The sequence below is a fragment of the Gopherus evgoodei genome, chromosome 2 (assembly GCF_007399415.2).
Source record: "Gopherus evgoodei ecotype Sinaloan lineage chromosome 2, rGopEvg1_v1.p, whole genome shotgun sequence".
NCBI classification, from domain to species: Eukaryota; Metazoa; Chordata; order Testudines; family Testudinidae; genus Gopherus; species Gopherus evgoodei.
Genome location: NC_044323.1, coordinates 259,375,416 through 259,399,656, shown reverse-complemented (window position 1 = coordinate 259,399,656; position 24,241 = coordinate 259,375,416). Strand labels below are relative to the sequence as shown.

At 45.9% G+C, this 24,241-nt stretch overlaps 1 protein-coding gene across 5 annotated transcripts in view; it reads right to left on the bottom strand.

Moving 5' to 3' along the window:
• The window catches only part of GRHL2 (grainyhead like transcription factor 2), a 144,363-nt gene that overhangs the window by 108,525 nt on the left and 11,597 nt on the right, over positions 1 to 24,241 (bottom strand). Inside the window, exon 1 of one of the 5 annotated variants that reach the window (XM_030553606.1) lies at positions 766 to 914. The exons of the other annotated variants lie outside the window; for them this stretch is intronic. Coding sequence (XP_030409466.1) covers positions 766 to 785 — 20 coding nt within the window. The 5' untranslated portion in view covers positions 786 to 914. Of the gene's footprint in view, positions 1 to 765; positions 915 to 24,241 lie in introns of those variants that run through there. 5 annotated transcript variants of the gene reach the window in all.

Here is a 24,241-nt window from a genome sequence, read left to right as displayed (position 1 = left end):
TGGCGCTTCTTGGGGCAATTGGCTGTAAAAGTTACTTTGTAACCCCTGGGGTCGCACGCAGGCGGATGCGGGAGGCCTAGGCGCTGCAAAGGCGTCCTGGTTAAAAACAATGTCAGCTTCTAGAGACTGAAAAATAGATCTATGTAGGTAGTAATTAAAAGTGACAAGCAGCCCAGAAAACAACGGTCAGACAAGATTGTGCCTGGACTCCCTGATTCCCGTTGGGAAGAAACAAAATCCCACAAAAGCCACTTTGCAAACACCCCCTGCCTCACAACGTCCCGAGCCAGGAGCTGGAGTGGGGTCTCTCCCCAGCCACTCCCCAGGAGAGATTCAGAGCTCCCCCCTCCTGCTCTCGGCCACACGCACCAGTGCAAGGAGAAGGGGGAAGAAGATGGCCGTTTGTGATCCAATATAAAAGCTCTTTGTTGCATTCACACAAAAGCCAAGAGCCACTTTTCGGCCCGGGCCTGAGGCCGGTGGAAGGCGCTGGTCTGCTCTAGAGCGAAAAGAAAGAGTCCCCCACACGGAAGAAAGCTCAGCGAAAAGGGAACACGAATTAAAAAAAGCGAGAGGAGAAACGCTAAACTGCAGCTTTGTGCTCAGCAGCCCTGGGATTTATTCAACCTTCTCAGTCTAGTGCCTTTTATCGAGGCAGAATCGTAATCCCAGCAGGTCCAGAGCCACCACCACCAAAACACAACAAACCAGTTGGTCTGATCAGCCCAAAGCGGCAGGAGCAGCAGGATGTCTGTGATCACTTACTTGTCCGTCTCTTGTGACATGTTTGATCCAATGAACTCTCTCCCCTTTTCCTGCTGCCTCAGTCTCTCTGGTGAAACTGGACTTTCAAGTCTGTGCAGGTGAAGGTGTGTGTGAGCGCCCGGGACGGCAGAACCAGAGCTACTGGTAATTCTGCTTTCCTCCCTCTCCCCCCCTCCGCCAGCCCCAGAAGTAGGACAGGTAGAGCCCCCTCCCCCCTCACATGTGGGCAGAGGCTGGGTGCTGGGTTCTCTCCCGCGGTGCTGGGGCAGTGGGAGGCACAGAGCGGAAAGCAGCAGACCTAGGCGCCCACAGGTAACTTTCTCGAGAGGAGCTGGATTCTTTCACTCAAGGATACAAGGCAGAGGGACGAGCTGCGAGCTGATTGGGTGGAGGTGGCTCTCAGGTGAGCTGCCATTGGAAGAGGCGCGCTCAGGTAAGGCCCCTGCTTAACTCCAGGCAGCACGGAGCTAGCTGGGGAGAGCTGAGAAAAGGTCTGCCCAGGGCTGGCTGCAGGCAGCTGAGCTGAGCTGGGAGGAGACCTGATGGTCCAGGAGCCCGCAGGCCCGAGCGAGGCCCCATCAGAGCTCTCTGCCCTCCACGCACATTAACTTTTTCCAATCGGCCCTGGCCCCGCCCCCACCCGCAGACGGCTGAAATGCCATCCGACTAGGGGAAAAGGCCAACGCTATTGAATTCAGGGATATAAAGAGTCCTGGGTGGCCAATGGGGTATGGCTGAGAACAACAAACAAGAACATTTATTGTCTCGTAAAGAGGGATGGTTGGCAGAAATATGTAACTAGTCTACAGCTCCTTAGAGACAAATGCATCTATTACATAAGTGCATTGTACCAGTTTTACCTATACAAGATTTACAATCCTGATCAGGACTATAAAAGGGCACTTGTGAGATTTCTGCTCAGTTAAACAGCATCCTCCAGCTTTGGTTTTGGCATTAAGTACATGGCAGGAAAAATTAATGTATATGCCTTAGGATTTTTCCCAACCAAACCTGTCAACTGTAACCTGCACCCCCTTTCCCAACCATTATTGCAATTTCTGAGCCCTGTCAGTATCACACCAACATCTGTTGGCCATTTCTGTGTTTCATTTTGTTGCTGTCATTTGAAGTTCTCCAGAGAAACATCAACATTTGCCCTGTAATGCCACAGAAGTAGGAATTAGACAGACACTCAATTCTTCAAGCTTAAAATAGATACTTCATGAGGCTGTAATGAACTGAATTTTAAACTGGTGGATTTGTCAGTGAAGAAAACATTGCATAGTGAAGACAGATACATGGTGCCAGAAAATGACACCAACCATCAGAATTTAAGCTAATGGTAGCAAATGGTGTGGCACATCTGGCAAGATATAGTCTGCAAGCACAGAAGTCCTAGGAAAAGTAAAAGCTAGAAAAGCTTAGAGACAAAAACTTGCTGGTTTTATAAATAATATTTTATATCTTAAATAGTGTATAAAGCCATTATATGATATACTTTTTCACATAGGATAATATTTACTTAGTTGTCCTATTTCACAGCAGGATTAATTAATTAATCAAGTAAAAGGTAGTTCCCTCGATGAACAGCTATTCATAAGGCACTTAAAAGCTTGGTATTTCAATTTCAGCTCTGCTCACATGCCTTTTTAGTTCATAAAGGCATTCACTGGTAGGAACATTCACTGAAACTGTAAATTTTTTAGTAAATATTATAATGTTCAAATACAGAAAATGTTGAACTTGTGGGGCTTGATTCTCCTCTTTCCCCAGTTTAAATAAGGCTTAGTTCTCTCCAATTAAATGGGATTTCAATCATGTAAAAATCAGCATGAGATGAGAATCAGGCGCATAAATATTTGCACAAACCTGAGTCTATATTCAAAGTTACTAGCCAATTAAGCTCAAATCAATATAAACCAGATTTAAATCGATTTAAGAATGTCTGCTAAAAGTTTGCATTGGTTTAGCTAAATTGATTTTAAAATTATTTTAGCTACAGCAGTAGAGCTTTGAATATAGACAGGGCATTATTATTGGAGGACAAAAACAATACCTTGCAACCTACATGTCCAGTCAAAACTACGTAACAGCTTGAATTTTGAATAACAAATGCTGGCAATAAACTGCTCAAACAATCTATAGACCAAGAATTATTCATAAAAATGATTATACCAGTAGTTGTGTGTAACAAATATTAGAAAGTCAAAATTTGAACAGAAAAAAGCCAGTTCATTCAATAAATTACTCACTACAAATTATTGCTCATTTCTAAAAAGGCATTATGATGCCACCTTAAAATCACTTGAGGGCCTAAGGGTACAATCCTTCAGTAGCTTTTTTTGGAAAAATAAATGGTGAAATGCTGGCTCTACTGAAGTCAGTGTGAACACTCCCATTAAGTTCAATAGGGTAAGGATTTCATCCCAAATCCTTATGTTTTAATTATCCTGAAAGAAACTATTGGGCCAAAAAGGACTATTTGTATGATTAAGGCAAATAGATGGTTCCCATATTGGGTCTTATCCTTTCTTTTCCTTTATTTTTAAAAGTACGATAACATTTAAGAGGTGATTTTTCATTTTCCTAATGAAGTCTATAAAATCAGAGTAAGTATTAGTAAAATCAGATGAGTATTTTTGAAAATCCCACCTGTAATGAGGCAGGAGTGTTGACATGGAAGGTTGGGTGACTTTATAAGAAAAACATTCTCATCACATCCACAATTCTGGATCAAACCCAGTTTGTAATCTGAACTGAAGTTTGTTGTCCTAGTACACAGATCACAACACAAAACTGTTTTTGGCAGCCTGATCTCAGGAGATTCCCTTAGAATAGGGGCGGCCAACCTGAGTCTGAGAAGGAGCCAGAATTTACCAATGTACATGGCCAAAGAGCCACACTAATATGTCAGCAGCCTCACATCAGCTCTCCCCACTCCCAACCTGCAGTGCCTCCTGCCCACCGGCAGCCTCACCAATCAGTGCCTGCTGCCCACCACGATCACCTGTTACGCGGTGCACAGCAGGTTCTGGTGGGGAGGGGGGGGCAGAGTGAGGGCATGACAGGCTCGGGGAAAGGGGTGGAGTGGGTGCAGGGCCTGGGACAGATCAGGGGGTTGAGCTCTGAGCATTCCCTGGCACACTGGAAAGTTAGCATCTATAGCTCCAGCCCCGGAGTCAGTGCCTATGCAAGGAGTTGCATATTACGGTAACTTATGAAGAGCCGCATGTGGCTCTGGAGCCACAGGTTGACCACCCCTGCCTTAGAATGAGCTAACCTGGAGACTGAATAAGATTTCAGCCTCAAAGAAAGTGGTCCAAGGTCAAAACTATGGACAAGAGTAGAAAATTATAGGGTAGAGTTCCTTTCTGTTTTGTGGATACTGGAGATGTCTAGTGATGTCCTTATTCCCCAGGGTGGAGGTGTGGGAGAAGGAAAATAGATGCCGGAAATTATCTGACTATATTTGGTGGGGATTTCTTTGTTTGGGTGGAGTTTTTCTGCGACATCTAGCAGACTGAAATACATTTTAACGTGTTGGAGTCAAGCTCTAGTTAAGCAAGTCAAACAAGTCCTGTCTGGTCCAACCTGCTGCTCATTCGTCGTGATCTACAAAATCTTCGTATTTTTTTGTGTGGCACTGAGTCAGTTGCAAAATCAGCTAACAGTATCTTCTGACCAGAGCAATCTTCCTCTCTTGTAGTATAAACAGTGAGTGAGCTAAAACACAATGTGTTTTTAAATCTATGGCTTGTCTTTCGAGCTTACAAGAACAATTAAAACAACAGTTTTATTTACTGTTCCAATCAACCACTGTTTTTCATACTTTGCTTTGGCTTGCTCGTTTGCATAGCAGCCACTAGTTTTACTATGGCATTACTCCTATAAAGAAGCAGCGTAGAATCCAACTAAGAACTTACCTCATGTTTGCATTATTTTCTCTGTTACAGCTAATTAGCATTGTTTGGACTTGCCAGTATTGGGCAGAGAAAATAGGAAATGCAAATAAGGTTTAACTAGGGTTTAATTAACTCCACCAGAGAGGGCCTTTGGGGCCATCTGCCTGTCCCAAGTCAGGATAAAGGAGGAGGGTTTGGCATGGGGCTAGCAACTCCACCCCATAAAAAAAATCAACCTGCTACAGAAACGCCAACAATAGAGACAACAGAGACGTTTACCCTGGAAAAAGAAGGGTCTTCAATTCGAAGATGCATGACGCTGGGTGGTAAAAGCTGTGAGGAAGCCACTAAGCCGATTACCCTTCTTGCAACCAGGAGGATTACCATAGGCACATGGAACGTGAGGACCATGTACGAGTCAGGAAAGACGGCGCAGGCTGCAGCAGAGATGAGGAGCAACAACCTGACCCTATTAGGCATTAGCGAGACAAGATGAACGCAAGAGGGGCAGAGATGACTGTTGACAGGAGAGTTGTTGCTGTATTCAGGACATGAAGAGAGCAACACACCCCACATACAGGGAGTAGGCTTCATGTTGTCCAAGCAGGCACAGAGAGCACTGATTGGTTGGGAGGCACATGGTCCCAGGATCATCACAGCATCTTTCAGAACTAAAATGAAGAGGATTAAGATGAATGTTGTTCAGTGCTATGCTCCAATTAATGACAGCGAAGAGGAGGACAAAGATTATTTTTATAACAGACTCCAGAAAATATTAGAGATTCTCCCAGACAAAGACATCATCATCCTTATGGGAGACTTTAATGCCAAAATTGGACCTGACAACACAGGATACAAACAAGTCATGGGGACTCACGCTCTGGGAGAGATGAGTGAGAATGGAGAGAGATTTGTGGATTTGTGTCTACTTAACAACCTGGTCATAGGAGGTAGCATCTTTCCTCACAAGCGGATCCACAAGAGTACCTGGGTATCACCAGCAGGCATGACAGAAAATCAGATCGATCATGTCTGCATTAGCAAGAAGTTTAGAAGATCCTTGCAGGACATTAGAGTTAGAAGAGGAGCAGACGCGGCGTCCGACCATCACTTAGTGGTGGCCAGATTGAAGCTGAAGCTGAAAAAGAACTGGATAGATGCGTCAGACAGAAGAGTGAAGTACAACGTCAGCCTTCTGAAGGACCATAAGACCAAGGAAGATTTTGGACTGAGGCTGAAGAATAAGTTTTCGGTATTACAGGATCGGTCTGAGGAAGAGGAAGACAGTGTACTAAACAGATGGCAGAAAGTGAGAGAGACACTTAGGTCAGTATGCCAGGAAGTGCTTGGAATTAAGAAACACCAGCAGAAAGAGTGGATCACAGCAGAGACCTTGATCAAGATAAAGACAGAAAGAAGAAGAAAGCAGCAGTCAACAGCAGCAGGACTAGAGCAGCAAAGGCCAAAGCTCAAAAAGTGTATGCTGAATCCCACAGAGCAGTGAAGAGGAATATCAGGAAGGACAAGAGAGAGTATGTGGATGAACTGGCAGCAGAAGTGGATCAGGCAGCATACAGCGGTAATATGAAACAGCTGTATGATACTACCAAGCGACTGTCTGGAAAGTTCAGCAAGCCAGAACATCCCGTTAAAGACAAGCAGGGAAAGTCTATAACAGGAGTAGAACAACAGATGAACAGATGGGTGGAGCACTTTGAGGAACTTCTGAACAGACCAGCACCACCAAATCCACCAGATATCAACTCAGCTAACGAGGACCTCCCAATTAATTGCGATAAACCAACCAGAGATGAGATCAGAAAAGCCATCACCATGATGAAGAATAGGAAAGTGGCTGGATCTGATGACATCCCAGCAGAGACCCTGAAAGCACACCTGGATGCTTCAGTGGAAATGCTGTACCCCCTCTTTGAGAAGATATGGGAAGAAGAAGTGATTCCGGTAGACTGGAAAGAGGGATATCTCATCAAAATCCCCAAGAAAGGAGACCTTAGCAACTGTGCCAATTATAGAGGAATCACACTCCTGTCGATGCCAGGGAAGGTCTTCAACCGAGTCCTCTTAGAGAGAATGAAGGATGCCGTCGATCCACAGCTATGAGATGAACAAGCAGGTTTCCGGCAGAACAGATCATGCACGGACCAGATAGCAACGCTTCGCATCATAGTCAAGCAGTCTATAGAGTGGAACTCCTCATTGTACATCAATTTTGTTGACTATGAGAAAGCATTCGATAGCATGGATCGAGAGACCCTCTGGAAGCTCCTTCGGCACTACGGCATCCCAGCAAAAATGATCAACCTGATCAAGAATTCATATGACGGTATACACTGTAGAGTGATCCATGGAGGGCAGCTTACTAACAGCTTCCAGGTGCAAACTCGAGTCAGGCAAGGATGCTTGTTGTCACCACTTCTCTTCCTTCTCGTCATCGATTGGATTATGAAGACATCCACCTACAAGCGTAGGAACAGAATCCAGCGGACGTTGTGGACCCAGCTTGATGACCTGGACTTTGCTGACAACCTTGCACTCCTTTCGCACAGTAAACAGCAGATGCAAGAGAAAACCAACGTAGTGGCAGTCACGTCATCACAGGTTGGCCTCAACATTCACAAGGACAAGACCAAGATCCTTAGGATTAACTCCACTAGCAATGACCCAGTCACACTGAATGGAAGCCCCCTGGAAGAAGTGCAGTCCTTCACCTACCTAGGTAGCATCATCGACCAGCAGGGTGGCACAGACGCAGACATCAAAGTAAGGATTGGTAAGGCAAGAGCAGCCTTCTTACAGCTCAAGAACATCTGGAGCTCTAGAGAGCTGTCTTTGGCAATAAAAATTCGACTGTTCAACTCCAATGTGAAATCAGTCCTACTGTATGGAGCTGAAACCTGGAGGATGACCAAAACAACCATCAGGAAGATCCAGACCTTCATAAATAGCTGCCTCAGAAGGATTGTCCAGATCCACTGGCCAGACACCATCAGTAACATCCACCTCTTGGAGAGGACCTGTCAACTCCCAGCAGAGGAAGAAATCAGAAGGAGAAGGTGGGGTTGGATAGGACATACACTACGCAAGGAGCCAACTAACATCACCAGACAGGCACTGCGGTAGAACCCCCAAGACAAGCGGAAAAGAGGCCGTCCAAGAAACACCTGGCGACGTGACTGTCAGGCTGATAGCAAAAAAATGAGCTATACCTGGAACCAGTTAGAACGAACGGCCCAGGATAGAGGACTCTGGAGATCTGTTGTTGGTGGTCCATGCCCCGACTGGGGTGACAGGCATGAGTGAGTGAGTGAGTGAGTAGGGTTTAATTGGGGTAAGTACCTAAAATTGGTTTTCTGAAAACTACTAAAAGAAGTCTGTGAGATAAAGGGTGTTAAAAGTTTATATTTAGATAAAAACAATGCTATAAAGAAGTTCAGTGAGACGGCAAATGTTTGACAACCCTCCTCTTAGTTTGAAAGGATTACCTTCTATTTTCACTTGTGTACTGCTTAGTCATTGTCAGTTGTTGATCAGACTGTGGGCACTCACAATAAGTTACCTGCCTACTAATTTTGTGACATGTAGCACTTATTGTTAAGTCCTTCCATAGGCTCTCCTTTGTAGTCATCTTCTGTAGCAAACTTCTCCCTGCTGAAACCTTATTTGATTGTTTCTTTCAATTTCTTTATTTTATTCTAAATATATGTAGGACCTGATCCCCAACTGACTTCAGTGGAGCTCTGCCAGTTTATACTAGCTGGAGATCTGGCCCACAGTTTGCCCTCTGAGAGTTCCAGTAAGCTCAGGTGATTTTCTTTTTACAAGACACATAGCACTTTCTTTTCCCCCTTTCCTCCCCAACACATCATTTACTTCTTGGTTTTTGGGTTTTTTTTAAATATTGGAAGTCAATTCCCAAGAACTTAGTCTCTAATTTCCAGGAATTTATAGTAAATATGGCAGTTGGTAGTGCAATCTGAAGAATAAATGGGCAAGAGTGGGAAGTGAATAAGAAAATGCTATCAAGACATCAGTTTTATGGCTTGATCCAGCTTCCATACAATTCTGTGGGAATCTTTCTAAATCATCATGGGGAGAATCTTCAAGTTCATGGAGTAACTTCATCTGAGATCTTAGTTTTTGCTGTCTTGGGGAAACACATAAAATGCTATTATTTGTTTAGTGTGTGACAGGCCTTTGTTGACCCTCAGAAGGAGGCGACACTAAAATTTGAACCTCAATTTTTTGTTAATGACAGGAAAAATTCATAGTTTTTTTTTTTTAAATTTGCCATTATTAGTTTAATTTCAGTCTCCTTTTCCAAAATTTCCAAATAATGCCAAAGAATTCCTTCAGTTGTATAAATGAAAGCAGTGTTTTTTCTTGGTTCTATACTCAACATAATCCAGGTCACAGTGCACTCTAATATCTCAATTCTGCAGTGAGTTCTGTGCAGGTGGATCCCTGGACTTTCACAGGGCTTTGACACTGCTCAGTACAGGATTGGGCCTCTGACTGAATTTTCAACCATTTTGCAAGAATTGTAAAGCTTCTGTGAGTTTTAGAAAATACAGATATAGAATAACCATTTTGAAATTATAAATTATTCAAAAACTGTTCAGTATGTTTTCTCAGGATCTCTTTTTGCTCTACTTTATTGTCCTAAAAGTAATAGATATACCTGCTCAAATTGTTTTATTCCGAACACTTCCCAGCACTCTGCAGTCTTTCCATTCAGTAGATTAACAGGAAGAATGGATTCTAAACAAAGCCTGTTTACCTTCTCCACACTTCAGAAACCATAGTAAACTCAGTCCAAAGAGTCTCAGGAAAAAAAGCTTTTCATTCAGTACAGTTGAAATCAGCAAATAAAGTTTTAATTGCACTGGAATTAGCCCCAACTATCAATGTAAATCAATACTATGAAAAGTATAGAAAATGATGCTTGACAATTAACAATAATATTTTAATCAAGTAGATGGCAGAGAGCACTTTAGTGTTAATACAGAAAAAAAATTAGGAAATGGCATTTTTATAAATAGAATAGCAACTTTCAAGGAATGTTAAGACCGACTGCATTTATAATCTTCAGAGGACTTTATAATGTTACTCGGTAAGTCCTCACAACAGCTGTGTGAAGTAGGTAACTGTTATTTTACTTCAGGGAGACTGAGGCAGGAGAATTAAATGACTTGTTGAATGCTAAAGGGAGTTAGAGCCAGAGGAGAACTCCAGAGGCCTTGGCTCCTAGTCCTATAGCAAGGTCAATAGCCCACATCTGAGTTTCTATGTAAGTTTTGTTTTTATATCAGTTTGACATGTGCATAATATCATCAGTTGCCATTTTCTATTTCTGTTTATTCAGACAGGGAGTTTCTAGGAAGAGAGCATATAAACAATTTTTCCTGGGTTAAAAGTGAAATAAATCTGCTTAACAAGCCAGACTGAGTGCACTGGACCATCAGTGCCTGCTGAGATAACCTTCAGTCTTCCTCAGGGCTGCTTATCAGTTCCAGGTTATTGTCTGTTGTTTTGTTTTTTAATGCTCATTAGCTTTAAGAGCACTCAGTACCACTGATTCAGAAAGCCCCCAGCTCAGGATCCCCTGCAGTGACAGACTCGGATGCCTGTCCCAGCTGACTCAGAATCTAGGTAATAGTGTGTGTTTATATGATACGCACACAGAGCACACACAAGGAGATTTTACTTCTTATATTGGAAGTAATTTTAGTTATCCCTTGGTTTGCAGTGAAGAAACTATTAGATTCTCAAATGGTTCCCTAAGGGCTTGGCTACACTGGAGAGTTGCAGCGCTGTAAAACCACCACCAGCGCTGCAACTTACTCACCGTCCACACTGGCAAGGCACATACAGCGCTGCATCTCCCTGGCTGCGGCGCTGGCCATACTCCTGCTCTGCCTCAGGTATGATGATTGCAGCACTGGTGATGCAGCACTACTCCGCAAGTGTGGCCACCAAAAGCGCTGTAATCGGCCTCCAGGGTATTAGGAGGTATCCCAGAATACCTGTTCAGCCACTCTGCTCATCAGTTCACACTCTACTGCCCTGGCCTCAGGAATTTTAAAAATCCGCTTCCTGTTTGCTCAGCCAGGTGTGGAGTGCAATCAATCAGTGACCATGCCTCCACGCACCAAACGAGCCCCAGCATGGAGCAATGGCGAGTTGATGGACCTCATCAGTGTTTGCGGGGGAGGAAGCTGTGCAGTCACAGCTGCTGTCCAGCCGTAGGAATTATGATACCTATGGGCAGATCTCAAGGGCCATGCTGGAAAGGGGCCATGACCAGGATGCAGTGCATTGCAGAGTTAAAGTGAAGGAGCTGCGGGGTGCCTATTGCAAAGCCCGCGAGGGAAACCGCCGCTCAGGTGCTGCCTCCACGACCTGCCGTTTTTATAAGGAGCTGGACGCGATACTTGGGGGTGACCCCACTGCCAATCCAATGACCACGATGGACAGTTCAGAGCGGGGAGAGGAGAGGGAGGTGGAGGGGGGGAAGGAAACTGAGAGTGAGGGTACTGGGGTGGGGGGAGACACCCCGGAGTCCCAGGAGGCATGCAGCCAGGAGCTCTTCTCAACCCAGGAGGAAGCTAGCCAGTCGCAGCAGCTGGAACTTGTTAGTGAAGAAGAAGCAGAGGAGCGGATTCCCAGTTAGCAGCTTTTTTTTTTGTGATGGAAATGTTTGGGGGGGGATTATGGCTGCATGCATGCATGCCTAGATGTGGAATAGCCCACTGATGTGGTCTATCACGCTGCGGTAATCGGCCTCGGTAATCTCTTCAAAAGTTTCTGCCAGAGCGTGGGCAATGCGCTTGCGCAAGTTTATAGGGAGAGCCACTGTGGTCCTTGTCCCAGTCAGGCTAACGCGTCCGCGCCACTGTGCCGCGAGGGGTGGAGGGACCATTGCTGCACACAGGCAAGCTGCATAGGGGCCAGGGTGGAATCCGCATTGCTGTAGAAGACCCTCCTGCTCTTCCCAGGTGACCCGCAGCAGTGAGATATCTTCCAGGATTAACTCCTGTGGAAAATGTAGGGATAGTGTTCAGTGCAGATCCCCCCGCAGCTCTCTGCTTTCCCCAATGCACAGAAACCCCAGTGCAGCCCTGAACCAATCAGTCCCCCTTCCCAGGTGACCTGCAGCAGCGAGATAGCTTCCAGGATTAATTAACTCCTGCACTCATTCCCCCTTCCTCACCATGTCTTCGCTGCTGTGGGCTCTCTGTGCTCTGTTTGGTATGTGGAAAGTATGCTAAAATGAGACTGTAAAATCCTTCACTGTGATTATACACAGTGCTGCCTCTCTGTTAAATGTTTCAATTTTTGTCTTTCTAATAACAATGTCCTTGACGACGACTACTACTCGACTGGCCGAATCATAGACTGCTGAAAGGCTACAAAACCTGAGGAAAAAACCACGAAAAAGCAAAGAAGATATGGTGAAAGCAGTTATGAATCAGTCTGCCAGAGAGAGTAAGAAGCTGCAGGACTGGAGAGAAAAAATGCAGCACTGGAGGGAAAGAGAAAGTAGGAGAAAGGCATTGGCTAAGAAGAAAAGCATGAAGCAGCTGGTAAGCCTCCTGGCGCGCCAAACGGACTGTATCCAGTCACTCGTAGCCATGCAGGCAGAGCGCTACCATGCCGCCCACCCCCCGTCCCAAAGCTCTCTCCCTTGTTACCCAATATCAGCTCAAAACCCCCTTCTCTAGCATCCAGGTTCTTACCACCACCAGCTGCCCCCAACACCTGTACGTGTCTGCATTCAACCCCCATCACCATGCAGCATTTTCATCCTGAAGTGCAGTAATCATTGCACAGCACTCCAGGCAGGACATATTCAAACCTCTGACTGTACAGTTCAGCACCCTACCCCCCTGCCCTTTTACTTACTTTCTTTTCAATAAATGATTTCTTGGCTTTTAAAACAGTTTTGATTATTGCAGAAAGTGAAAGATACTGTACCCCAAGGAAAAAACAGGCACTGCAAATCATTGTAACCACTGCACTTCACTCCCGTGCAAGGCACCAAACATTACTGTTGGCTTTCAGCCTCAAATTCCTCCCTCAAGGCATCCCTAATCCTTGTAGCCCTGTGCTGTGGCTCTCTAGTAGCCCTGCTCTCTGGCTGTGCAAATTTAGCCTCTATGCGTTGAACCTCAGAGGTCCATTCCTGACTGAATGTTTCAACCTTCCCTTCACAAATATTATGGAGGGTACAGCACGCGGATATAACCGCAGGGATGCTGCTTTCCCCCAAGTCTAGCTTCCCATAAAGAGATCGCCAGCGCTCTTTTAAACGGCCAAAAGCACACTACACAGTCATTCGGCACCGGCTCAGCCTGTAGTTGAACCGGTCCTTGCTCCTGTCAAGCTTCCCTGTATACGGTTTCATGAGCCAAGGCATTAATGGGTAAGCACGGTCTCCAAGGATCACAATGGGCATTTCAATGTCCCCTGTTGTGATCTTCCGGTCTGGGAAAAAAGTCCCGGCCTGCAGCTTCCTGAACAGGCCACTGTTCTGAAAGATGTGTGCATTGTGCACCTTTCCAGGCCAGCCTGTGTAAATGTCAATGAAACACCCACGGTGATCCACAAGCGCCTGGAGAACCATAGAGAAATACCTCTTCCGATTAATGTACTCGGATGCTAGGTGGGGTTGTGCCAGAATAGGAATATGCGTCCCATCTATCGCCCCTCCACAGTTAGGGAAACCCATTTGTGCAAAGCCATCCAGAATGTCCTGCACGTTCCCCAGAGTCATGGTTCTTCTTAGCAGGATGCGATTAATGGCCCTGCAAACTTGAATCAACACAATTCCAACGGTCGACTTTCCCACTCCAAACTGGTTCGCGACCGATCGGTAGCTGTCTGGAGTTGCCAGCTTCCGGATTGCAATAGCCACCTGCTTCTCCACTGGCAGGGCAGCTCTCAATCTCGTGTCCTTGCGCCGCAGGGTGGGGACGAGCTCCTCACACAGTTCCTTCAAAGTGGCTTTTCTCATCTGAAAGTTCTGCGGCCACTGCTCGTCATCCCAGACTTCCATGACAATGTGATCCCACCACTCAGTGCTTGTTTCCCGAGCCCAAAAGCGGCGTTCCACGGTGCTGAGCATTTCCGTTACTGCCACAAGCAATTTAGTGTCATACATGTCAGGCGACTCGATATCGTCGGACTCCTCACTGTCACTTTGGAGCTGAAGGAATAGCTCAACTGCCAAACATGATGTGCTGGCGACACTCATCAGCAAAGTCCTCAGCAGCTCGGGCTCCATTTCCCACAGAAATGGTGCTGCACAGAGACTCACAATGGCACCAAACGTGGACGGAAAAACAGTGACTGCTGGGATGTGAAGCGATGCACCACGGGGTGTTGGGATAGGAAGCGGAATGACCTGCACCCTTCCGTCCCCTTCCCACAACTCATGGCACCAAAATGGGATGAGGTGCTCTGTGGGATAGCTGCCCACAATGCACCATTCCCAACAGCGCTGCAAATGCTGCAAATGTGGCCACACTGCAGCACTGGTAGCTGTCAGTGTGGCCACACTGCAGCGCTGTCCCTACAAAGCTGTACGAAGACAGCGGTAACTCCCAGCGCTGCACACCTCCAAGTGTAGCCAAGGCCTAACAGCCACTTTGCCACCTTCCTCCAGCTCCTATGTCCTGCAATGATCACAGAATGCCCAGATCCAAGAATCAGGCCCGTTGTGTTGAAAGCAGGCTGATACCAGGACAGGCAGCATGGAGTAGCTTTGTGCCTTATTTATCCTTTTGCAAGACCAGATGCTTATCTAGCTGAACCCCTATGTTCCTATACTGCATAAACTGGCACAAGCTTATTAACTGTTCTGTAACAAAGTTTGTAAATAGTGGGTACCAGAGCCTTTGTTACCTGCTTCGAAGCTATGGAATATACTGTGTAATGACATTACATCTGTTTCCTTGGTTCCAGTGTTTAAGAGATAGATGAGGTATCTATATTTTCTCAGGCCTTTCAGGCAGTTTGAGCTCTGCAAATTCTTTATACTGTATAATGCCTTGAGACACTTTGTAAACAAATGAGGGCTGTATTGGAGATTTTGCTTCCTTTATTCCAGCATGGAAAGCAAACATCACCAGATAAACGTGTTTATTTACAATGCCTGTATTTTTTCTCTTTCTGCTTCATTTTACTTGTTCCTTGTTTGTTTTTCTCTTTTCCACCTCTATGGAAGCATTTTCTTTTCACCAAGTGAATTGAAAGTACATTTTACTGAAGAAGTTAGTTTCATGTGGCTCCAAGATATACAGACATTCTAAAGATTTGCCTGCCTTTGTTTGGCTAGAAAAACAAAGTAGGTGGAGATGGCTGTTTGTTTATCTAATGCATATGGTTGTGAGGTGTAAAGCAGTAAGATTTACATTTCAATTTCTTTGCCACTTCTTTCTCTCGCTCCCACACATCAGCAATAGCCTTGAAGGTGCACGAAATTAGTGTGTTTCTATTTTACCACAAACTAACTTGCAAACCCAGCACTGCTGTCATTCTGAGGACAAATCACCACCCTGTATACTGAAAACATAGTTAAGTTGTTTTCAGTGTTGCAATGTTGTTGTAGCCACGTTGATTCCAGGATCTGAGAGAGACAAGATGGATGAGGTAATACATTTTATTGGATCAACTTCTGTATGTGGAAAGTACAAGCTTTCAGGCTACATAGAGTTCTTCTTCAGGTCCGGGGAAGGAAGCAGATCTGAGCTAAAGTCTTTAAAAGGTAGTTAAGAGCAGTTTGGGTGGGACCGTGAAAATAAGTGCTTTGTCAGTGCTGTTCATGTGTGAACTAGTGTACATGGATGCATACTTTCTTTTAATAAACTCTGCTCATGAAGGATGCTAGATTGACAGACTGAGGTCTTGTAACCACAACCCAGAAACATTTTCTATTATTATAGGGCCACTCAAGACCTCACTGGCCCTGTACACGCTCATAGTAACAGACTGTTGCCGCCATGAAAAGCTTATGGACCGAGATCTTCCTCTTACAGTGCTTGGTGCTGCAAGGTGCTGAGCACTCTTGCCCCACTTCAGCAGAGCGTTTAGGTAGTCCCACTGGAGTAACTGACTTTACCCATGTAAACGTTTGGCTGGGTATTGCATACAGATCCAGCATGATCAGCAACGGCCCTCAACCCTTCCCTGGAGAGACCAGCTCTAGGGGTGGAAGAGTAGTTCAGGCACCATTCTCAATCAGTGCTTGGCCTTGATGCTTAGACTAACAGCAAGTATGTTGCCCATGATGGTGGAAGTGGTTGCAGAAGAACAAAGAATTCTTGCAATATCAATGTCGTTCCATTATCTGTGAGTGCATTTGAAACTCAGCATTTTAAGCTGAAACCAAAATAAGGTCCCTTCAGATATTTCCAGTGAATACTTTAAACCAGTTTTGTTAAGGGTCTGTATAATGCAAATGTGCTGTGCCTGTAACTTTAACATGATGACTTGAACTAGGGCAAACATCAAGCACTAACTAGATCTGACAGTACAGCTAAGATGTCTTTTGTTCAGAAAAAAAGTCTAAGTTGTACAATAAAGCAAATTAATTATAGGATTTATAGGGCCAAATTCTTCACTTGGAGACATGTGGGCTCAGTTCAGGTCAATCTATTTAAGAGAAAACCAGCATTGCTAGAGCCTTTGGAAACTCCTGCTTACTGGACATTTCATGTTCCACTTACAGAAGTTGTTGTAACGGCACAAGTGTTGCCAACACCGTTTTAAGTGCACATGCTCAGTGCAATTCTCTAGAACAGATAGACCCGCTGAAGTCAGCAGGATCTGTGGATATATATCCAAGGGCAAGACTGTGGGACTAAAATTCAATATTAATTAAGCAGCGGGTAAGTATGGCCATTCTCACTGACCTATAAGGAACGTACATGCAGAAAGCACAATGGCTAGAAGATTATATACAGTACAATTAAGGAGCATGGCATTTTAGGTCACTCTAGAATTGCATCTTCACTGATGAAGTTAGAAATTATGGCACAGAAGGTCTAGCATTGGTGAAAGCATGTCAGAGGGAGGCAGGTGTTATTCCACTGCAACATCTAGCCCTGCTCACTAGGTGATATGACGGTAGAAATGCTTACACTTGCTCTACACTATTCTCTTTGGGTTCTAAAGCTTCCCAACTTTAGCAAGCATGGGTGCTACACCAAAGGTAGAAACATTTCTGAAAATTCTCATTGCATACAAGACCAACAGAAGAGGCTGCTCTGCTGGGATGTCACACGTTTAGATTACTTAATTGTAAACAAGCAATCAAAGCATGAGGGAGAGAAATGATCTTTAAGACAATACTTTAAAGTGCTTGAGCAGCCTTTGCTCAAAATTGCAGCAAAGAACCAGTTTAACAAGATGCTAGGGTTCAGAAGTTAGCAGCTGTTGGCCTCTGTTGATTATAGTTTTCTGGCAACAAAAATGGCAAAGCTCTCTAGGAGCTGTGTAGATTGGAAATGAATTTAGACAGGGATAGATGGTACAGCAGTTAAATGCCATCAGTCATGGGTCATTAGCCAATGGTAGCATGGCTTCTGGCCCAGCGGCATTGCTAATGTTGGTAGCAGCGAGGGATGGACAGTGCAAGGTTGCTTTGTGAATCTGGGAATTGATAGGTAAGGACCTGGACACCTCTGGAATGTTGGCCTCTACTTCATTGGCTATATCTCATAATGGATCTGCAACCTCCTTTAGCTCAGGGGAGAACTTATGAAATAAGTGACATTGTACCTAGCTGTTCATCATTTAGACCACAGCTGGGGCTAGTTCTTGGAATTTCCATGTATGAATGTGGTGTAGCCTTTTTTTATTCAGTGCATTACTTTGTTCCGCCTCACACCTAGTAAGACCAGGGGGAATTCTTTGAGGCACTTTCAGATTATTTCCCTTTGCTCTCTCCTACACATTGCTGAACACATAAGTAAATGCTTTTAACAGCCTAAAGACTGGATACAGTGACATAACCAATCCCTGCTGACTTCCCAGGAATTAGAAACATGAAGACTGAACATCTGTACTGGCGTTGTGCCCCAATCAGGGTCAGCATTCTGTTGTGTCAGGTGCTGTACAAACACAAAGAGACTATCCAAGCCCTCTGAAGAGCTTGCAATTTCTTCTCTTTACACCACTTGTTCTTAGGGCCTGATCCAAAGCCTGTGGTAGTCAATGAGAATTTTTCCATTCGCATCCATGGACTATGGATCAAGACCCATAGAGTCAAACACCTGGCCCTGTGCATAGGTCAGTCTGCAGGTGAGTTCTGGCCTCATTGGAAGGTAACTGAATGTTCAGGGCTGTGAAAGGCTTCCCAGCCACTGTTTCCCTTTTCAGAAGAGTACTTCAGCCCCATGGATTCATGTAGGCTCTTATCCAGTGCTCATGTTCTCGCCACTGCCTCAGCTCCCGCTGCCGCCATGTATTCAGCTCCTATGGAGACTGGGGGCCTCACAGGTTGTCCTTTCCTCCCTTCCTCCTGTTGCATGCTCACCCTCACAGCAGAACTGCACTAACTCCACTGCCCATTAGCTCCTACATGCCTAGAGAGGAAGGGCAAAAGCTGTCCCTTTTGATGGTAAATTTAATTCCAGTTTTATAGCAATACCAGTAGATTACAAGCAAATTCAAATTATACCCACTTTTAACATAAGTTAGCTTCTAACCATTAGCTAGTACCAGGGAGAGGGTGATTTAGGCTAACAGCTGCCAGACAATAGGCTTGTGTATAGTATTAAATTGGTTTAATCTATGGCAGCCTATGCAATTTAAAGAGAAGGATAAATGTACACAAACTGTTCAAAACCTTGGGGTATTATAATGCTAATTGGGAGGGTCACCAAATGATGTCTTTGCCATGTGTGGGAATTTCACTGTATGGGATTAGTGGCTAATTAGTGACTGACAGTTGAAGTGCGCTCCTCCCAATCCCCACCTATGGCAAACTGAAAATAATCAGAGCAGTCCCATGTGATCAACTGTTACCATTGCTTCAAGCAATTAAACAATGATATTTGGCAACAGAAAGTGAGAGTGGGAATGTGACTATTTACACAGCATTACAGAACCAAACTCCCAGAACAATGAGCAGTATAATTAAACACCACGTTAAAGGCCCTCCAGTATGAACAACAAGTGCAAGCTGTCTTTCTGCAAATTCACGAGTCTTGTTATTCCTGTTTCCATTTTTTCCACACCAAGTTCGTAGCACAGGAAGAGCACATGCAAAATATGGACAGGAGGCACCTCAAAACATATGCTAGATTCAAGAGTGCAAGGCACAGAAAACACTGAGCACTACCCAAGTGACACGAGCATGACAGCCAGTCCTGCAAACATTACTGAACATGGGGCATACTACTGCGAGCAGCCCAAATGTCGCCAGACCCAGGCACCACCACCTCCCCGCCCCCAAATCATGAGATTTGAAAAAAAATATTGGGAAGTTATTTGGCTTCTGGTATTAGAGCCTCTAGGTGTCATTTTAAAGCTTCCCTAGAAAATCATGAGAGTTAGAAATTTACTGTGACAGGGCCTTCCTCCATGGTGCTGTCTTGTGGTCCAATAAGACACTCAGTCCAGGAAGGTACATGAGGTCTCCAACAGTGGCTGCTGCGCTCCTTCTCATGGGACAAGTATAGTGGTGCGATAGCCCTCCAGCTAGGGTGACCTGACAGCAAATGTGAAAAATTGGGACGGGATGGAGGGTAATAGGAGCCTATATAAGAAAAAGACCCAAAAAATCAGGACTGTCCCTATAAAATCGGGACATCTAGTCACCCTACCTCCAGCTAAGGCATGGTTTAGATCCATCCTTCCCAAGGTATCAAAAGTCCAAAGATAAAGAGATGCTGCGAACTGAAAACCAGAATCATCTTTTGGCAGGACCGCACCCTTCTACTTAGGGCTTGCCTTCATGCAGCCTGTTCATTTAGCCAGCCTTCCTGGGCTGAGTCATCCCATCCGCAAGTTCATCCACGCAGCCAGCTCTCTTAGGCCTGGTCCACACTACGCAGTTAAACCGATTTTAACAGCATTAAATCGATTTAACGCTGTACCCGTCCACACTACAATGCACTTTATATCGATTTAAAAGGGCTCTTTAAATTGATTTCTGTACTCCTCCCCGACGAGAGGAGTAACGCTAAAATCGATATTAACATCGATTTAAGGTTAGTGTGGCCGCAAATCGAAGTTATTGGCCTCCGGGCGGTATCCCACAGTGCACCACTGGCCGCTCTGGACAGGAATCTGAACTCTAATGCACTGGCCAGGTATACAGGAAAAGCCCCGCAAACTTTTGAATTGCATTTCCTGTTTGGCCAGCGTGGAGCTCTCATCAGCACAGGTGACCACGCAGAGCTCATCAGCACAGGTAACAATGCAATCTCCTGAGAATAGAAAAAGAGCACCCGCATGGACCGCACGAGAGGTACTGGATCTGATCGCTATATGGGGAGAGGATTCAGTGCTAACAGAACTGCGTTCCAAAAGACGGAATGAAAAAACTTTTGAAAAAATTTCCAGGACCATGATAGAGAGAGGCCACAGCAGGGACTCAGTGCAGTGCAGAGTGAAAGTGAAGGAGCTCAGACAAGCCTACCAGAAAACCAAAGCAGCAAAGGGAAGATCAGGGTCAGGGCCAAAAACATGCCGCTTCTATGCTGAGCTGCATACAATTTTAGGGGGCTGCGCCACCACTACCCCCCCTTGTCCATGGATTCCAAGGTGGGGGTTATAATCTCAACCATGGATGAGGATTCAGCGGAGGGGGAAGATTAGGAAGAGGAAGAGGAGGAAGAGCTTGCAGAGAGCACACAGCACTCCATTCTCCCCAGCAGCCAGGAGCTTTTTGTGACCCAGACGGAATTACCCTCCCAGCCCTCCCAAGCCACTAGCCCAGATAGTGAAGCCATGGAAGCGACCTCTGGTGAGTGTACCTTTGTAAATATAAAACATGGTTTAAAAGCAAGTGTTTTTTTAATGATTGATTTGCCATGAGGGCTTTGGATGCATTAGCAGCCAGTAAAGTTACTGGAAAAGTTTGTTAACATGTCTGGGGATAGAGCAGAAATTCTCCAGGGACAGCTCCATGAAGCTCTCCTGGAGGTACTCCAAAAGCCTTTGCAGAAGGTTTCTGGGCAAGGCAGCCTTGTTCCGTCCACCATGGTAGGACACTTTACCACGCCATGCATGTAGCAAGTAATCAGGTATCATTGCATGACAAAGCCTAGCTGCGTATGGTCCCCGTGATTGCAGGTATTCAAGAAACATCTGTTCTTTATCTCGCTCTGTTATCCTCAGCAGAGTGATATCGTTCATGGTAACCTGGTTGAAATTAAGGAATTTAAGTAAGGGGACAGAGAGATGGGGGAGGGGAGAAAGGATAGCGCTGAGCTTTTTAGCGTTTGGCCAGCAGGAATCTTCCCAGCTACCAGCCACGCGGTGGGGGGGGGGAGAAAGGGGGGTGATTAGCAGTGATCTTCCATGATACCAGCCATGCGGTGGGGGGAGGGGTAGAGCAATTCTAGAGAATTGGATTGGGGGGTGGGGAGGGGTTGGCGTCTGCTGCTCCTTGTTAACAGGAAAGAAGCAGCAAAGGTAGAAGGTATGCCTTACCATGACAGCATGCAAGCTGAATTGTGATGCCCGGACCTGCGTCTATGTTGATCTGTAACACTAGAGCCGCAGGCACTCAATATTAAAAGATTCCAAATGTGACCTTGTAGTGAAATCACATGTGCTATGTAAGGTGAATAGTGTTGTTCACTGTGAAAGAGTATAACCATTGTTCTGTAAAATGTATCTTTTATAATCCTTCTCTCCCTATTTTCCCCCACTCATGCAGATGCACATTTTTCAAGCATCCCTACTCCATCCCCAAGGATAGCTCAGATAAGGCGGAGAAAGAAGAGGACGCGAGATGAAATGTTCTCAGAAATCATGGAAGTAACCCGCAATGAAAGAGCTCATCTGAGGGAGTGGAAGGACGTGGTAGCAAAGTACAGGAAAGATGCCAGTGAATGTGAGGATAGGACAGATGCTCGAGATGAGAGGTGGCAGCAGGAAGATCAGAGGTGTAGGCAGGAAGATCAGCGGTGACGGGATGCAACGCTGGAGCTGCTGCGTGATCAAACTGACATCCTCCGACGTCTGGTGGATCTTCAGGAGGAGCAGCGGGGTTACAGAGTGCCGCTCCAGCCCATGTTTAACCACCCTCATTACTCACTATGTTCCATGTCTTCCTCACCCAGATGTGTAAGAACGCGTGGGGGAAGGCTTTGTGCACCAGCCCACTCCACTCCCGTGGACAGTCCAACCAAAAGGCTATCATTACATTGAAATGTGCTTAATGGCCTTTTCCTTCCCTCCTATCCTCCTCCCAAGCCACTCCCGAGATACCTTGTTAATTCTCTTCCTCTTTTTATAATTACATGCTTTTTGAACGAAGGGGGAGGGTGGGTTGCTTACAGGGAATGACTTTTAATAAAGAATACATGCTTTTTAAATGATAGTGACTTTATTTCCATAAGCAAGCTGTAATCGAAGGGGGAGAGTGGGTTGCTTACAGGAGGAGTCAATAAAGGGAGGGAGGTTCGTGAAGGGGAAACAAACACAGCAGTCACACCGTACCCTGGCCCGTGATGAAACTCATTTTCAAGGCTTCTCTGATGCGCACCGCTTCCTGGTGAGCTCTTCTAATCGCCCTGGTGTCTGGCTGCGCGTAATCAGCAGCTAGGTGATTTGCCTCAGCCTCCCATCCCGCCATAAAGGTCTTCCCCTTACTTTCACAGAGATTGTGGAGCACACAGCAAGCAGCAATAACAAAGGGGTCATTGGTTTGGCTGAGGTCTGAGCAAGTGAGTTATGTTCACCAGTGAGCCTTTAAAGGCCAAATGCACATTCTACCACCATCCTGCACTTGCTCAGCCTGTAGTTGAACAGCTCCTGACCACTGTCCAGGCTGCCTGTGTATGGCTTCCTGAGCCATGGCATCAAGGGGTAGGCTGGGTCCCCCAGGATAACGACAGGCATTTCAACATCCCCAACTGTTATTTTCTGGTCCGGGAAGTAAGTCCCTTGCTGCAGCCGTTCAACAGAACAGTGCTTCTGAAGACGCGAGCGTCATGAACCCTTCCTGGCCATCCCATGTGGATGTTGGTGAAACGTCCCTTGTGATCCACCAGTGCTTGCAGCACCATTGAAAAGTACCCCTTGCGGTTTATGTACTGGGTGCCCTGGTGCTCCAGTGCCAAGATAGAGATATGGGTTCCATCTATCGCCCCCCCACAGTTAGAGAATCCCATTGCAGCAAAGCCATCCACTATGACCTGCACGTTTCCCAGAGTCACAACCTTTTGTAGCAGCAGCTTAATGATTGCTTTGGCTACTTGCAACACAGCAGCCCCCACAGTAGATTTTCCCACTGCAAATTGATTCCCGACTGACCAGTAGCTGTCTGGCATTGCAAGCTTCCAGAGGGCTATTGCCACTCGCTTCTCCACTGTGAGGGCTGCTTTCATCATGGTATTATGGCGTTTCAGGGCAGGGGAAAGCAAGTTACAAAGTTCAAAGAAAGTGCTCTTACGCATGCGAAAGTTTCGCAGCCACCGCGAATCGTCCCACACCTGCAAAACTATGCGGTCCCACCAGTCTGTGCTTGTTTCCTGGGCCCAAAATCGGAGTTCAATGGGTAGAACCTCCCCCATTACCAGCAGAAGCTCCAAAGCTCGGGGGCCCGCAGTTAAGGAGAAATCAGTGTCCATGTCCTCATCACTCTCGTCGCCGCGTTGCCGTAGCTGCCTCCTCCTCGCCTGCCTTTGCAGTTCATGGTTCATCATAGACTGCACGAGAATGCGCGAGGTGTTTACAACGTCCACGATTGCGCTATTGATCTGAGCAGGGTCCATGCTTGCTGTGCTATGGCGTTTGCTTTCAGTTCAGCCAGGAAAAAAAGGCGCAAAATGGTTGTCTGCTGCTTTCAGGAAGGGAGGGCTGAGGCAGTACCCAGAACCACCCGCGACAATGATTTTTGCCCCATCAGGCACTGGAATCTCAACCCAGAATTCCAAGGGGCAGGGGAGACTGCGGGAACTGTGGGATAGCTACGGAATAGCTACCCACAGTGCAACACTCCGGAAATCGATGCTAGCCTCGGACCATGGACGCACACCGCTGAATTAATGTGCCTAGTGTGGACGCGTGCAATCGACTTTATAATATCTGTTTTATAAAACCGGTTTAAGTTAAATCGAAATTACCCTGTAGTGTAGACGTACCCTTTGACTCTTGGCTGAAGAGCTCTGTTCTTTCTGGTCAGCCCCAGACTGAGCTTGGTCTCCTCCTTTTAACTCCCCTCTCCACATCTGACTTCTACTACAGGTGTAATGGGGCAGGGCCAATTGGGTGCACTGCACAGGCCCTCATTAACCCCCTCCTTGCCAGTGTGGGGCTTGTATAGCCCGTCAAACTTCAAAAATGGAAAAAGAAAAAAAAAAGCTGAGATTCTC